General features: G+C 36.7%; 3 protein-coding genes across 6 annotated transcripts in view; 2 read left to right on the plus strand and 1 right to left on the minus strand.

Moving 5' to 3' along the window:
• Positions 1-546: 546 nt before the first annotated feature.
• Positions 547-7,631, plus strand: ints15 (integrator complex subunit 15). 2 transcript variants are annotated; one of them, XM_079853673.1, is made up of 8 exons: positions 547-678; positions 1,618-1,820; positions 1,940-2,161; positions 2,938-3,103; positions 3,568-3,869; positions 3,965-4,166; positions 5,099-5,138; positions 6,464-7,631. In XM_079853673.1, the coding sequence occupies exons 2-8, from the start codon at positions 1,623-1,625 to the stop codon at positions 6,759-6,761; spliced, it is 1,428 nt and encodes a 475-aa protein (XP_079709799.1). In that variant the 5' UTR covers positions 547-678; positions 1,618-1,622; the 3' UTR covers positions 6,762-7,631. The 2 variants fall into 2 exon arrangements, with proteins under 2 accessions (XP_079709799.1, XP_079709800.1); XM_079853674.1 differs by having other exon boundaries at positions 600-678; positions 1,621-1,820.
• Positions 7,632-7,914: 283 nt separating this feature from the next.
• On the minus strand, positions 7,915-11,957 carry pmm2 (phosphomannomutase 2). Of its 2 annotated transcripts, XM_079853694.1 has the most exons (9): positions 11,755-11,957; positions 9,984-10,095; positions 9,790-9,866; positions 9,588-9,679; positions 8,829-8,928; positions 8,652-8,727; positions 8,441-8,556; positions 8,215-8,332; positions 7,915-8,046 (listed from the first exon to the last, which is right to left on the minus strand). In XM_079853694.1, the coding sequence occupies exons 1-8, from the start codon at positions 11,830-11,832 to the stop codon at positions 8,228-8,230; spliced, it is 756 nt and encodes a 251-aa protein (XP_079709820.1). In that variant the 5' UTR covers positions 11,833-11,957; the 3' UTR covers positions 7,915-8,046; positions 8,215-8,227. The 2 variants fall into 2 exon arrangements, with proteins under 2 accessions (XP_079709820.1, XP_079709819.1); XM_079853693.1 differs by having other exon boundaries at positions 7,915-8,332.
• A 214-nt stretch (positions 11,958-12,171) lies between these two features.
• The window catches only part of mad1l1 (mitotic arrest deficient 1 like 1), a 66,448-nt gene continuing 62,402 nt past the window's right edge, over positions 12,172-16,217 (plus strand). The window contains exons 1-4 of one of the 2 annotated variants that reach the window (XM_079853658.1): positions 12,172-12,257; positions 14,434-14,603; positions 14,751-14,891; positions 15,144-15,323. In XM_079853658.1, coding sequence (XP_079709784.1) covers positions 14,457-14,603; positions 14,751-14,891; positions 15,144-15,323 — 468 coding nt within the window. In that variant the 5' untranslated portion in view covers positions 12,172-12,257; positions 14,434-14,456. Of the gene's footprint in view, positions 12,258-14,433; positions 14,608-14,750; positions 14,892-15,143; positions 15,324-16,217 lie in introns of both variants that reach the window. The other variant, XM_079853657.1, reaches the window with a different exon arrangement.

The raw sequence follows: 16,217 nt of genomic DNA on the forward strand, positions 1-16,217 counted from the left end.
CAATACTGACTTTATAACTCGCGATTGCGAGTTTAGCCTAGCTAACGTTAGGCCTAGCCTATATCGCAATTCTGAGGAAAAAAGTCAGAATTGGGAGATGTAAACTTGCATTGAGTTTGAGTTTATTTTAGGTGCTGTAACCCATAAGAATTTGTTGAAATTAATATTTTACTTTAACTGAAAAAAAAGCAGAAATAAAAGAGCTTTATTTTTTTTAGTTAGTTATTTCTCACTTTAATTTAGTTTAACTTGATGTACTAAAATAACTAAAACTGATATAAAAATGTATAAAATCGATATATGATAGGCTACTACAATAACTCTGCCTCAGCAGGATTTAGACCAAACTAAATATTATTTGAATAGGCTATATAATGTATAGCATAAGTAGGCTATATCATGGCTTCAAATAGAAGCCATGCAGTCATTGCAGTTATTGCATTAGATAACAAAATATCAAAGCAAGTGGTTTCTGAAAACAAAAGATTTACGCTTGACTCCAGTACACGGGTGGCGCTGAACAGCCTCGCTTCTCTTTACTCAACCGAGTCTACAATGTCCTGTGTGGGGTTCCGTACTAGTTATTTTGTGATGAATAACTTTCACATTGTGAGTTGTGGGAGATATGCATTTGCTGATTGAGAGAAGCTAATGTAACGAGTCTAATTATTTACTCAGGTAAGGGTGTTTTAACTATGAATATCTATGTAAGTTAGTTTGAACTAAGGAAACATTCAAAATGTTAAGCAACCGGCGATGCAGCAGTAACGATACTAGCGCTGTGTAAACAGCATCGCTTTGGACAATGTGGTTTACCATAGAGAATAATCTCATATTGTTGGTGATGTGTCATGTGTGTACTGATTATCTGTTTCCTATTATCCTATTTGTGTTTGAATAAGAGCTATTGTAAAACGATTGAATTTTTTACTGATAGGTTAGATTCAGAACTGCTCTATTTCACTATGTTGATCATGACACGCTTTACAATAAAGTAGTGTGATATCTGTACAATGATAATAAAAGATGGTACTTTTATACATACCTTGGTTTACTCTAGTATTATCCCAAAAATGCATGTCCAAAAGTATTAAAGTCAACATGAAATCAAAATGTACAATTCTTTTTTTTTCCTTTATATATATATATATATATATATATATATTAAAAATAAGAATGATCATTATTTTTTCTAAATTACTGTGCCCTCATAATCTTTTTGCAAAATAACTTCCCCACCCTCTTGCAACGACATCTCTTCTCTGATGACATGTTAACTGGCACGAAGGAGGGACAACCTGTCACTCACATGACATCACAGCAATAGCAATCCACAACCATGCAATCAATTCCCCATGGACAAGATCAAGTCCCGCCTTAAATTTTTTCTCGTTTTAGAAAAACTCGGTAATAAGTTTACGGAAGAAAAGACTATTGTAACTTCTGTTGCATTCGGCCTTGTTGGTAATAGCCAAAATTCATGCTATTACCTTGCTTCATGCCTAGAAATAATGCATACAATGATATATTTTGGTTCTTGATGTCTTTCATATGTCTAATTTATTCAGGTTGACAGATGCTTGTATTTGAATTAACGGTGTAGTTTCTCCTCCACAGCAGAGATGAGTGATATTCGGCATGCATTGCTGCGGCGTGATCCGCTGAGCGCAGCTAAAGAGGTTCTGTATCATCTGGACATCTCGCTGGGCAGTGCTCTGCAGAGCTCCTCGGGCCCCACGCCTGGATTAGAGAAGAGCACGGTGGACCTCGTGGAGGAGTTCATCTTTCACGTCCCTAAAGACAGGAACATCCAGCCTAAGGTGAGGAATGGGAGCGTCATCAAGTCTTTTGACTAGGAGTAAACCATGCTAAATATGGCGGTCAGATGCATATGAGTGAACTTTGAATGAAAATGGATTGTGTGTTGTGTTTGACACAGAGGATGAGCTGCGTTCAAGAACTGCAACTGCTGGAGATCATGTGCAGTTACTTCCAGGAGCAGAGCAAAGACTCAATCCGACAGATCATTTTCTCCACCCTCTTCAGTCTCCAAGGCAACAAGGCTGACGAGAGCCGCATGGCCATGCTCGGGAAGCTGGTTTCCATGGCGATAGCCGTGTGTCGGGTGCCCATTCTGGAGTGTGCATCCACCTGGCTACAGGTGTGTGGTGTGAAAGTAGAGCATTTACTTTGATTTTGTGTCTTTGTGCCTGGCTTGAGTTCAATGTTTTATGATTCATGATTTCTCTGGAGCATGTTAACTGAAATGAATGGATAATTTGGTCTGGATGCATTCACGAAACATATCAAGAACAGTGGGTCTCATTCACTAATAATTGCATGGATTATTTGTATTTATATCATACGCACATGAGAAATTCTCACGAAAAATGAGGAAAAGGAAAGGGTTTGCGGAAAGCCCTTAAATGGACATGGTTTGGGCGTGCAAATTTCTAACCTCTGGCATGCGACCTCTCATTAACGTAAGAACGATGTTAAAGGGATAGTTCACCCAAAAATGAAAATTCTGTGGTTATTTACTCACCCTCATGTCATTCCAAACCCATAAGACTGTCTTTCATCTTTGGAACACAAATTAATCTCTTTTTAACGAAATCTGAGAGCTTTCTATCCCTCCATTGACTGCTACGCAACTACCACTTTGACGCTTCAAAAAGTTCATAAAGAGATCGTAAAACTAATCCATATGAATTGAGTGGTTTAATCCAAATGTTCTGAAGAGACTCGATCAATTTATATGATGAACAGATCAAAATCACTATAATCACTGGCTTCCGTTAACGTCCGTTCGCGAGTTTAGTTCTGGAGGAAAATAAGAAAAATAAAAGTTTCTTATTTTTTGGATTTTGTGTCAAATATGACCTGGACAACATTTCAAGCATTCATTATGTATGTGTGTGTGTGTTTTTACTTTAGCGCACCCACTCTGCGTGGTGTGTGCGTTTGGCTCAGGTGCTGATGGATGATTACTGCACACTGGTGCCGTGTGCCATCTCTACCCTGCAGAACATCTGTTCAGCCAGCCCTCGCTTTTGCTGCCAGCTCATCACTGCAGTAACGGCGCTCTATGACTTCTCCTCAGGTGCCAGTTTCCTTTTTGTCACTACAACTTTTTTTTTTCCCTCTGTCTACTTCATAAACTTATATAATTTAAAATCCAAAATAATATTATCGTAAAATTTAAATATAATTCTATAAAATAATTTTCTCTGTCTACTTCATAAACTTATATAATTTAAAATCCAAAATAATATTATCGTAAAATTAAAATATAATTCTATAAAATAATTTTCTCTGTCTACTTCATAAACTTATATAATTTAAAATCCAAAATAATATTATCGTAAAATTAAAATATAATTCTATAAAATAATTTTCTCTGTCTACTTCATAAACTTATATAATTTAAAATCCAAAATAATATTATCGTAAAATTAAAATATAATTCTATAAAATAATTTCCTTAAAAATAAGCAATATTTAAATATTTTACATAATATATAAACCCGCCCCAAAAAATGATATATATGATATTGTCGCTTGTAGATGAGTTGACTCCGCCCCCTGCACTCTTGGAGATGCTGGTTGGTTGGATCACGGAGGATCCCAGACTTCTGCTCCTCACCTTCATCAACACACCCCTCAATTCCAGCCTGCCGTTGGGTTGCCTCGAGATCACGCCTCTTCTGGGTCTGCTCCGCTGGTGTGTGAAAGCTCCATTGGCCTATCAGAGAGGCCGGAAGTTGGCTTTGACCAATGGCCATGGAGAAAGTGAAAAAGGAACAGCATACGAAGAGCTGTACTCTAAACTGCACCTCAGTGTTCTTCAAGTCTTTCTCATGCTGCAGGTGATGTATCTCTTCAACCAGTACAATATTGTGAGGCTTTGAGGATTCCATTCAGTATTAGAATGCATAACGTGTTTTCATTTTAACTCCTGCAGGTCCACCTGACTGAACAGAATTTGATTGGCCGGCTTGCTGTGCTTCCTGTGGAGTCTGTTGCCACGCTAGTAGAGGAAGTGAGCCGGCTCTGTGAGAAGCTCACGCCCCTTTCAGCTGCCAGTCATATCCAGCTGGCTCTGGATAGGCTGGCACAAGCTCTTCAGGTTGCCATGGCAACAGGAGCCCTTCTGTGTGCCAGAGGTAAGTGATGTTTACTTCACAATGGCCTGTTTGGGTTTGATCAGAGAATGTCTAATAAGGTGAGAAGTTTCACTCTCAGTAAACTTCCGGCTTCTGAACTGGTTGCAGTTCCACTCTGGTTCCATATGAGGGCGCTCACAGGACGAGTGCAGAATGAATGGAGGTCTATGGCGCTATACCCCTCAAAATCCACTTTTCTCAGGATATAATTTTTTGTCTAGTAATTTGAATGTTGTATTCGAAAGGAGATGCAAAGAAATTACACATTGCTGGGTGTTAGTCACTTATTTGCTTTAAAAAGTCTTTTAAAGTGTCAATGACGTCATACACATCGTACGACCAGAGATACTGCTTACGGCAATCCTTCAGTCACTTTGGTGCTTTCGCGCTCTGCACTTTATTTTTCTCTCGAGACATCGACAACACAGCTGACACAGGTAAATACACGTGCTAGACGAGTTTCTGTTTTGTTTGTTTCTGGTCCCGCTTCGGATGCCACGATGCCATCAAGCGGTATCTCTGGTCGTAATCAGTCCTTCACTGACCAATCAGCATTCATTAGAAGAATGCTAGCGTGTTATGGGCAACAACAACTCAACTTGTAAGAAATCGAAAGGACATAAGTACTCGTTCATTCAACTTTCGACCTATAACCCATGTTGAACTTGCAAAACCTACAATCAAATCTGAGATATCTCAACGGCAATCGGGTGAAAGAGACAAATTTAGCCGTCTAGCCCCATTCAGACTCCCATTCATTTTGCACTCCTGGGCGATCGCCCCCAGTGGAACTGTGGTGGAACTACAACCAAAATTCGGTACAATAGGACTTAATAGGGAGTGGACAGGCTCTCCGTAGACGGGCTCTGGTTTGATCTTATAAGAGCACCATTTCAGTGATGTAATTTCCTGTCATGTCATTTATTCCTCAGAGGATCTACGGACTTTGTGCTCCAGACTTCCTCACAACAAGTAAGCCACTGATCACATTTGGGGAGACGTTCAGTATTCAATTATGGAATTCAATAAATGTAAAATGGTAAAAAATGTAGATAGTAAAAAATGGCATAAACATTATGGTTGCATGAAAAAAGTTTGGATATAAACACACACACCAGTACATTTTTTAAAAAGTCTTGCTGGCCAAGGCTTGATTTATTTGAGAAAAAATACAGTAAAACAATGTTGTGAATATTATTACAATTCATAATAACAACTTTTTGATTTAATATATTTGAAAATTCAAATATTTATATTTAAATGTAATTTATAATATAATTATCATATTATAATATAATTATTATATTAATAATACACCACATATTTCAATAAAATATATTATAATGTATTTTTCAAATTAAATATATTTATATTTTAATATAATAATTTATAATATATTTTATTGAATTCCAGTAATATTCCAGTAACGTTTCTTATTATTACCACAATAGAAAACTGCTTGTGTGGCTAAATATTTATTTTAAATATTTGTAACAATATAAAAGTGTTGGTACTTTTGATCAATTTAACGCATCCTTGCATATAAAAGCATTAATTTCTCTATCAAAAAAAAAATAAAAAAAATAAAAATTCTGCTGACCCCAAACTTTTGAATGGTGGTGTACCTATATTATTATTATTATTATTTTTATTAAAGGTGCATTATGTAATATTTAGGAGGATCTGTTGGCAGAAATTCAATATCATATACATAACTATGTATTCAGTGGTGTATAAAGACCTTACATAATGAACCGTTATGTTTTTATTACCTTAGAATGAACCGCGGGTCCCCTTACATTGAAATAGCCATTTTGCGCCTACATGTTTCTACAGTAGCCCTAAAGGGACAAACTACTACAGAGCGGGTTTCCTCACTAGGTAGTTCTTTGTGCAAAGAAGCTAGCTAAAGTCAGCGAATAAAACACTGACACAATGATGAACAAGTAGCAATAACATCGTTTTACTGAATAATTAATTAAACATAATTTCTTAATTAATCTTTGTAAAGAAACCTCGTTGCTTAACTGGCTACTCTCTGCTGTCTCAGACGATGACATATTTTCCTGTCCTGTCAGCCACCGTAACTTCTGTTGATTGCAATTCACCACCTCACCACTAGATGCCACTAAAAATTACACACTGCACCTTTAAGTATGATACTGATGATGTATATCTGTACAGCCATCCGTATCTCCAGATATCTCCATCAACCATTCAAAAAAGCATCTCTCAATCATTAACAATAAGTTTGTTAATTTGTGAGCAGTGTGTAGTAACTTAGTTTTGTGTTGTAGTCTGTTACAGCTTGTGATGTCCGGTCCAGTGGTGCAGCCTCCACCTCACAGCGGAGCCTTCCAGCCCAACATGTACCCACACATTCACTCGGGTCGACCCTCCCCGCTTTCTCCCCACAGCCCACACCAGTCCACCCTCCCCTCACAGCACAGCCCACACCCCGTACTCTCAGCGCACCCCACACATCCAGCGCTCTCCCCACATCGCCCAATAACAGCCCACGCCACACACCCGTCTCTCTCCCCACACGCCTTTCATCCTGCTGCCATGGCCTTCCCGTACCGGCCCATCCGTTAACCAGAAAACCAGGACTTTTGGACTACTCTGCTTTCTCTTGAGATCTTCTTGTTTTATATTGGATCATCTTGAAAACTCTCTTGAAATGTTCTTGTAGTCACATGGCTGGCTTGACCATGTTGTATGGTCTTGCGTATCATACATTGGATTTCAGGTTTGATATTGACTTTAAAAAGCGCTTGTACAGATCGATTCAAATGAGAGGTGTTATTTCAGCAAAAAAAAAAAAAAAAAAAGTCATACCATGAAATATATTTTTGGAAAAGTGTCATTTGTGGTTATTTAAGTAGCATATTAAACACATTTTATACTTAAAATTCCACTATTGGTTTTAAAAAGCAATTAGTAACAAATTACATTAAAACAAAAAATTTTTTTTTTGCAGTTTAGTAAATACTTTTATTCTTCAAACTAAACTGCATGCCGAGTAAGTTATTACAGACATTGAGAATGACATTTTTTCAATTGCTAATAAACAATTAGAACATCTTTCTTCTGTTTTACCTCTTTTATATGTTTAGCTCAGAATATGTACAGTAACCTTGCTTATGGTTTTGAACTCATACATGTAAAGAATACATCGTGTCCTTTACTAGCACAATGCAACAAATGTCAAATCAATCGGTATATATTTGTGTAGCAGATTTTTGCTACAGAATTAAGCCACTTTAAACAGTTAAGCTACGCTGTTGCATTCAATTATTTCACTTCAGTAGTCAGGCAGTTAATTAAATCAGTTTAATTTGAGCAAACTAGATTAATAGAGCCTTAGACCTGATTTCTTCTAATTCCCTCTAAATTGTTGCACCTTCACCACTAATTTTATTTAGTCCAGCCCACACCTGTCATTATTAATCACATTTGCATCTGAAATAAAAAAATTAAAAAACATTAATCCTTACCACAACATGTAACATATTTGAATGAAACCCACCCGTACTTCCGGTCTTGCCGAGTGATATCTGTGTTTTCATTTGGACCAGTATGTGTATTAATTATATGTTTATGGTATATAATGTCCAGTGATTTAAGGCAGGCACAGACGTTCAGACGTAACACTAGCACCAATCAGCTTTGAAAATAATGTATCAGATTACATATAAAATAAACACATACACAGGTTTATCCAGTACCTGTCATTATGTACAATCTCAAGTACACAGAGACAATAATGGCTTGGACTTGTCAAGTGAGACTTCCGTTCAAAGTTTCACAGTTCTCGGACGTTGTAGTCTTCATTCTGGATGGCAGAGGTCATTTAGGGCAGGGGTGTCAAACTCAGTTCCTGGAGGGCCACAGCCCTGCAGAGTTTAGCTTCAACCCTAATTAAACACACCTGATCAGCTAATCAAGTCCTTCAGGCTTATTTGAAAACTGCAGGTGTGTGTTTGTTCAAGCAGGGTTGGAACAAAACTGTGTAGGGCTGTGGCCCTCCAGGAACTGAGTTTGACACCTGTGATAGGGTCTCATTTGAGGAAGAGCTCTTTGCAGATCCGCTGTGTGTCCTCGGGTGACTTGACCTCATGACCGATCGTCCTGGGGTCTGCAAAGATTTCATAATCGTTTCCTCCCTGTTTGGGAAAAAAAAAAAACCATTACAAAACTGCTGACTTCAAGCAAGTCTGGGACTTCTTTGCATACATACTGTATGTGCATGAATACTGGAATAATGCACTCACGGGCATTGTTTTGTCTCCAAAGAAATGGATGCTCTTGTATGAGTCTTTCTCCACAATTCCCAGACAGTAGCGCTTATCCCAGCCCTCTGGAAACACATCAAAGCTGATCTGCCCGCCTGCAGAAAAAAACCCTCATACATTATGTATATACTTTATATTTACTACACAAACATATTATTGGCTAGACAACTACATATACACAGTTACTTACCAATGGAGAAAGCTAATCCTTTCCCAGCAAACTCTTCTTTTAAAACGGAGACAAACTTTTCTCTGATTTTCTCCTTCTGCATAAAGAAAAAGTAAAAAAAAAAAGCAGTCAATTAACCTTTAATAACATCTTTTAAAAAGATAATGGCATGTGTTGAAAAATGCTTAAAAAAAATACCTTATCAAGTTCGAAGAATTCGATTCTTTCCTGTTGGCTACAGCTTCGACCAATTGGGGAGATGTTCAACATTCCATTACGGAATTCAATAAATGTGCCTCTGAGAAGACAGTAAAAATACAATAAACATTATGGTCGCATGAAAACAGAAAAGAAAAAAAAAACTATACACACAGTATATATATATATATATTACACACAAAAAATATTGCACTATGTCATGATCTCAGTTTTAAATAGCTTTTAATTAGGGCTGTCAAACGATTAATCGCGATTAATCACATCCAAAATAAAAGTTTGTTTTTACATAATATATGTGTGTGTATGGTGTATAATTATTTTCTATATATAAATACACACACATGCATGTATATATTTAAGAAATATTTGCATGTATATACTGTGTATATATATTTATATTATATATAATTTATATTATATATAAATATTTTATATATAAATAACACATTTTTCTTACATATATATGCATGTGTGTGTATATTTATATATAGAAAATAATTATACTCCATACACACACATATATTATGTAAACACAAACTTTTATTTTGGATGCGATTAATCGTTTGACAGCCCTACTTTTAATACAGTTAATTACAGTGTAATGCCGTTAACGGTGTTAAATAGGAAATATTTTCTAAAAGAAAATTTGAATGAACTTTAATATTGAGAATAAATATTGACAAACTTTAAAATAATGCAGTAAAAAAATGCTTTTCTCCATGCAACTTTTAACCTTACCTCTTCTTGGGTAGTTTTAACTTTGAAAGGTAATTGAGGCAGAAATTGATAAAATCCTGTAAAATGTCTTCTCCCATGTAAGCTTGAATACTCTGATTAAAAAGAAAAATATCACAATGGAAAAGCCCCTTGTATCATTCGCTGGACAGTATGTGAGAGAGTTAGTTAGCTTATTAAACAGTAAACAGAGAATCAAAACTACCTGAACAGAGTGCATCTTCCCAAACCTGTATGCTACCAAACCATTCTCAGCAAACACATAGTCCACTCTATCAATCACTGTAAAACATGAAACATTTCATTTACTCCTAAGAAAACATGCACACTATAAATGAGTTTAAAAAAGTTTTTTGCTTATATACTTGCATTTGTGTTTTAAATATTTGCTATACACACCATCATCACCCAACTGCTCTTTGATTTTGTCCAAATCTGATCCTCCAACGACCCCGACTCTCACGCGCTGTTTCAGTTCACTCAGGAACTGATGCATGTCAGGAGTTGCTTTCTAAAGACAAAAACATACACAGGCAAAGAGGTAACTAATCCATTACATTAAGCACAAAGTTATAAAATGGTTTTAATGTTTAAATTTAGCTGAAAATCCATTAAATAGTCTCTTATATATTTTAAATAGGCCAAGTGCTGGATGGATCACAGTATTTCTTTTTAATGGTATAGCCTATTTTTTTTTTTTTCATGACTCAGACTGGACCTTTATATAAGTTTACAGAAGCTTATTTTACTGTCAGGAGTACATAGAATACAAACACATTGTAATGCCAAATACAAATTTACTTATAAAATTTATAAAACTCAATTTAGTTAACCTTTTAAATGTAATCAAATGAAAATGTACTATTTAAATTAAAACAAAAACTTGTTTGATATTCTTTAAAAAAAAATAATGTTTTAATACCTACTTTGAGAAGCACATTCTACCGTGCAATACTAATATATTTCTTTCATCATGGCTACCTATTTTTACTTTAATATTTTTTCGACATATGAAATACAAGGTAAAGCAGAACTAGCCTATTCTTCTTGAATGAGTGTCAAATTACTCAATATAGTTTAACAACAATCAAATTTCAGCATCAATATTTAGGCTAAAACAGAAGCACTTTTGGGTTGAAATGCATGCAAAACTTGCAATCTTTCACTTAATTATGCCACAGCAAACTTCCAAATGTGGCTCAAGATTACTTTTCTTATAGAAAAAATATATTTCTTATTTTAATTCACTTCCTCAAAAACTATTTTCCCCCTTCTTCGATGAACCAGGCTTCCTGGTGTTTGGAAAACCTGGATATATGAATCTCTAGACCTGGACAAATCATGTAAATTAGCCTATCTTTTCACATTTTTGTTTAGTTATCCCAAGCTCTAAAATATGTTAGCAGGTAGAAACTGTGAGTTAAAAACATTTTTAAATCCTTAATTATTTTCCAGATTATCAAGAAAAACAGGAAAAGTCAGGTGGCCTTTGAATATTGTTGTGGACAATGGACCTTTAAGTAAAAAAAAAAAGGTTGCAAACCATTGATTTAAATTGTTGTATTGTAAAACATGTAATTGACAGAACCATGATGTGTTTAAAAGATTAGTCCTTAATAAATTATATGACTTCCAATGTTTATATGCAAATTCTCCTCACCCCACAAGTAGACTAAAAGTAGTACATGGAGAATGAATGATATCTTTAATAGACAGCTATGTACATACACATATTGTCTATTTAGTATATTGTGTATTTTTATATATTTGTATTATCTGTGTCATGTCTCTGTCATTCTGTCTGTGCTTTGGGAGCTTCTGTCACCAAGACAAATTCCTCGCATGTGTAAACATAATTGCCAATAAATCTCATTCTGATTCTATGACTGTTATTATTTAGGATGTGCCAAGACAGAAAGAAGATTACATTACTTAGATTACCTCCACAAAACTGCATTCACAATATATTTGACTTTATAAAAACATTTACACAGATCATCATTCAGTTTCATCCATTTACTTCTGTCACTGTCATTTTAAAGATAGTTTTCAGTTATTCAATAAATGATAGTAAATCAATCTTCATACCGCTCAGATCCATATCTCATGAGATTAACTAGATAAATTAAAAGATTAACTAGTTAAAAAGAGTAGCTAATAGGTCACTCACCTGGCGAGCTGCTGTTAAAGTCCCGTCTACATCAAACAGACACAGTATTGTCGGGTCCTCCACGCTCGAACTGGCCATTGTAAGATTTGCAAACTTTATAAATCAGTTTTCGATCAGTTTTTGCAAAGACTCAAACCGCCAGTTTGAGAGTCATTCAGTCATTCAGTGCAACGTCACAACTTCCGTGTTGAGCAGCGCGTCACAGGCCACGTGCTCATGAACCAACAGCAATCTAAACAACAACAACACTAGTGCTTGTGTTATTGATTTTATATAGAAGTTCAATCATTCCCAGAATGGATGTACGCGGTGGCATTTTTAGTGCGTGTTTGTGCAACCCACTCAAATTCCGATGTAAGTGGCAGATAGACTGAGTGGATCTATTCCGCCCAGCCACACAGAGGCGCTGTCGTGAAGCTGCATATGAAGTAGCGGCTTCTCAACCAACGAAAACAAAACTGCATCGAGTTCAAAAACCGGAGACTCAAGCGCCAATAGAAAGAGTGAGTTACGGGTTTTCCCGTTCAGAACCGTATATTTAATTTAAAAGAAAGACACGCATGTTATTGTATAGCCTATTTATTCGGTCTGCTGTTTATTCTGTGAATAAAATCGTTTTTATTGAGGGTGACGTTAGCTGAACGGTTGCTAACTTACACTGAACTGAAGCGTGTGTGATTTAACTTTATATTACTTATATTAATGTTTACCTCACGAATACGTATTTTAAAATAGTGTTAGTTCGTGATTTAATATATTGTTATGAGCAGTGTTAAGTTTAACGTTATAAAACTTTAGTATTATTTCTGGAAAATGCAATACCATGTTTTGGACCATTTGAAATAGGCTACCCTAGTTTAAGGTTGCTTTTACACTATAGGCTAGTCTTCTTTATAAGACCCCAGCTCAGACCACTTGAAATGGACCAAGAGGCAAACCAAGTGAAAAGTACCCGGTTCTCTTTAAGTTCCCACTGTCCCCATCATCATGATGTTTAAATATATGGTAGACCTTTACCTTGGTATGTAGCAAAGTACCATGTTTTTATCTTATGATATCAAGGAAATCACTATGTTTCACTTGATATCAAGCAAGTGTCACCTTTTAAAACATCAGCCTTTTTTTAATAAAAAAATAAACAAGACATTATTTTGGACATTATGGAAGTACGAAAAACATGCCTTATTCTTCACTATAAACGTTCAGTATTTTAATAATCAACTGCCCAAATGTTAATAGCATCCTAAAGGTGTACAGAATACCTCCTTACTAATTTAAACTGAACTGACCATAGAACTGGCCATTATTTTACATGTATCGGGATTATTTCCTCTTTGGTTTGAATAGTGGGCTTCTTGAGGGTAGGGAGGAGGTTTATTCATGTTTTTCTTTTTACACTTATATATACACTCACCTAAAGGATTATTAGGAACACCATACTAATACTGTGTTTGACCCCCTTTCGCCTTCAGAACTGCCTTAATTCTACGTGGCATTGATTCAACAAGGTGCTGAAAGCATTCTTTAGAAATGTTGGCCCATATTGATAGGATAGCATCTTGCAGTTGATGGAGATTTGTGGGATGCACATCCAGGGCACGAAGCTCTCGTTCCACCACATCCCAAAGATGCTCTATTGGGTTGAGATCTGGTGACTGTGGGGGCCATTTTAGTACAGTGAACTCATTGTCATGTTCAAGAAACCAGTTTGAAATGATTCGAGCTTTGTGACATGGTGCATTATCCTGCTGGAAGTAGCCATCAGAGGATGGGTACATGGTGGTCATAAAGGGATGGACATGGTCAGAAACAATGCTCAGGTAGGCCGTGGCATTTAAACGATGCCCAATTGGCACTAAGGGGCCTAAAGTGTGCCAAGAAAACATCCCCCACACCATTACACCACCACCACCAGCCTGCACAGTGGTAACAAGGCATGATGGATCCATGTTCTCATTCTGTTTACGCCAAATTCTGACTCTACCATCTGAATGTCTCAACAGAAATTGAGACTCATCAGACCAGGCAACATTTTTCCAGTCTTCAACTGTCCAATTTTGGTGAGCTCGTGCAAATTGTAGCCTCTTTTTCCTATTTGTAGTGGAGATGAGTGGTACCCGGTGGGGTCTTCTGCTGTTGTAGCCCATCCGCCTCAAGGTTGTGCGTGTTGTGGCTTCACAAATGCTTTGCTGCATACCTCGGTTGTAACGAGTGTTTATTTCAGTCAAAGTTGCTCTTCTATCAGCTTGAATCAGTCGGCCCATTCTCCTCTGACCTCTAGCATCAACAAGGCATTTTCGCCCACAGGACTGCCGCATACTGGATGTTTTTCCCTTTTCACACCATTCTTTGTAAACCCTAGAAATGGTTGTGCGTGAAAATCCCAGTAACTGAGCAGATTGTGAAATACTCAGACCGGCCCGTCTGGCACCAACAACCATGCCACGCTCAAAATTGCTTAAATCACCTTTCTTTCCCATTCTGACATTCAGTTTGGAGTTCAGGAGATTGTCTTGACCAGGACCACACCCCTAAATGCATTGAAGCAACTGCCATGTGATTGGTTGATTAGATAATTGTATTAATGAGAAATTGAACAGGTGTTCCTAATAATCCTTTAAGTGAGTGTATATATATATATATATATATATATATATTTCTATTTCTATTTCTACAAAGGAGGCTGTCAAGACTTTGTCAATATGGATGATATGGAGGATGACACCACAATCTTCTCAACGCTAAAATCTTTCAAGAGTTTAATATCATGTCCAGATCGCTCTTTGCTGGAGACGGAGCCAGCCTATGGAAGAAGCGACCTTCAGAAGCTCTATACCACACGAGTGGAGGCAAGTCACAGACTCCTTTCATATTTTGGTCCTTATTTGTAACTAAATATCTAAATGTCAAGAAAGTGATCTCGTAAATATATGTCTTTTAATCTCTTATATAGTATGTTTAGAGCAGATTTCTGAATTTTTTGTTGTACATGGTAGTTAGAGGAGGCTGCCGAGCGTGTCCGTTCCCACACCAGCCTTCTGCAACTCACTCAAGAGAAACAACAGATGGAGCTCAGTCACAAACGGGCCCGTATAGAGCTGGAGAAAGAGGCACACAGCAGCTCCAGAGACTTACAGGTGAGCGATAGATGGGATAGTGCTGAAAATCATGCTTGCTGTTGCAGGTTTTTCTTTTGCTGTCTTCTCAGGCCTTTTTCTAAATATATTCCTGCAACATGAAAAAACAAACAAAAAAAAACTCAACCTTAAACAGGGTTTAAAACACACTGCAGACAAAAAAACCATTAGGATGTAATTTGGTGCATTTAGTCTCTGCTTTGGAAACACCTCATTTGACCTGTGCTTGTGTCTGTCTGATTACATTTACAGAGGGAAATTGACCGTAACAGGGAGTTACTGATGAAGATCAGACGTCTGGAAGAAAGAGAAGAGAAAGCAAATCAAGCTCTTAGTGAACAAATGGAAAACAACAAGGCTTTAAAGCGTAACCTTGAGGAACTCCACAAGAAAGCAAATGAAAAGGACAGCAAACTTGCAGAGGCGGACCAGGTGTGTGTTTGTAGCCTTATAGCTAGATAAAAATCATTCCATAAAATGGATTGATGATTTATTGGATTATTATTTCCTATTGGAACATGAGATAATATCAAAGGTTGTAGTTGGTTTTCAATAGCAGGTTGTTACTTGCTAGTCAATTCTTGTGAGCATTTTATTTGACAACAAAACTGGCATGCACTTCTGCGAATATGAACATGTTTTAATAAGACTCATAGTTAATTATTTATTTTAATTGACGGGGACAATACAGAATAACATTGGGTCTCATTCACTAATAATTGCGCACTATTCGTATTTATACGCACATTTGAACTTCTCACGAAAACGTTCGGCCTAATTAAAAATAACATGTGCGTATGCACATAAATTTCTTCTTAAAGGAGAACTCCGGTCAATTTTAACATTGAGCTCATTTTTTTGTACATTTGGAGTGCTGTCAGTACAGAGAACAACAACAAAAATCGGTGTTGCCTACACCGAGTTATTCTATTTTTAAAATTTGCACCCTGTTGACTTCAATGGGGCAAGTTTTAAACCTGCTTTTAGCCTCTTAACATCCTTGATGTGTCATTACAAGAGCACAGAAAATGTTACATCCTGTTTTCGGTTGAAGTCCAAAGTAGTCGATTGCCGAGTTCACGCGCGTGATCATAGGTAACTAAACCTATGCGCGTGAACTCGGCAATCGACTACTTTGGACTTCAACCAAAAACAGGATGTAAACACAGGTATTTGCGCTGGCTTAAATAACATCATTTTTATACATATCTTTCACATCTACTGCAGTCAGATTCACTCGTGTTCACTCTGAAGGAATCACTCACATTTTCTGTGCACTTGTAATGACACATCAAGGATGTTAAGAGGCTAAAAGCAGGTTTAAAA

The sequence above is a fragment of the Squalius cephalus genome (genome assembly GCF_949319135.1).
Source record: "Squalius cephalus genome assembly, chromosome: 2".
NCBI lineage: Eukaryota > Metazoa > Chordata > Actinopteri > Cypriniformes > Leuciscidae > Squalius > Squalius cephalus.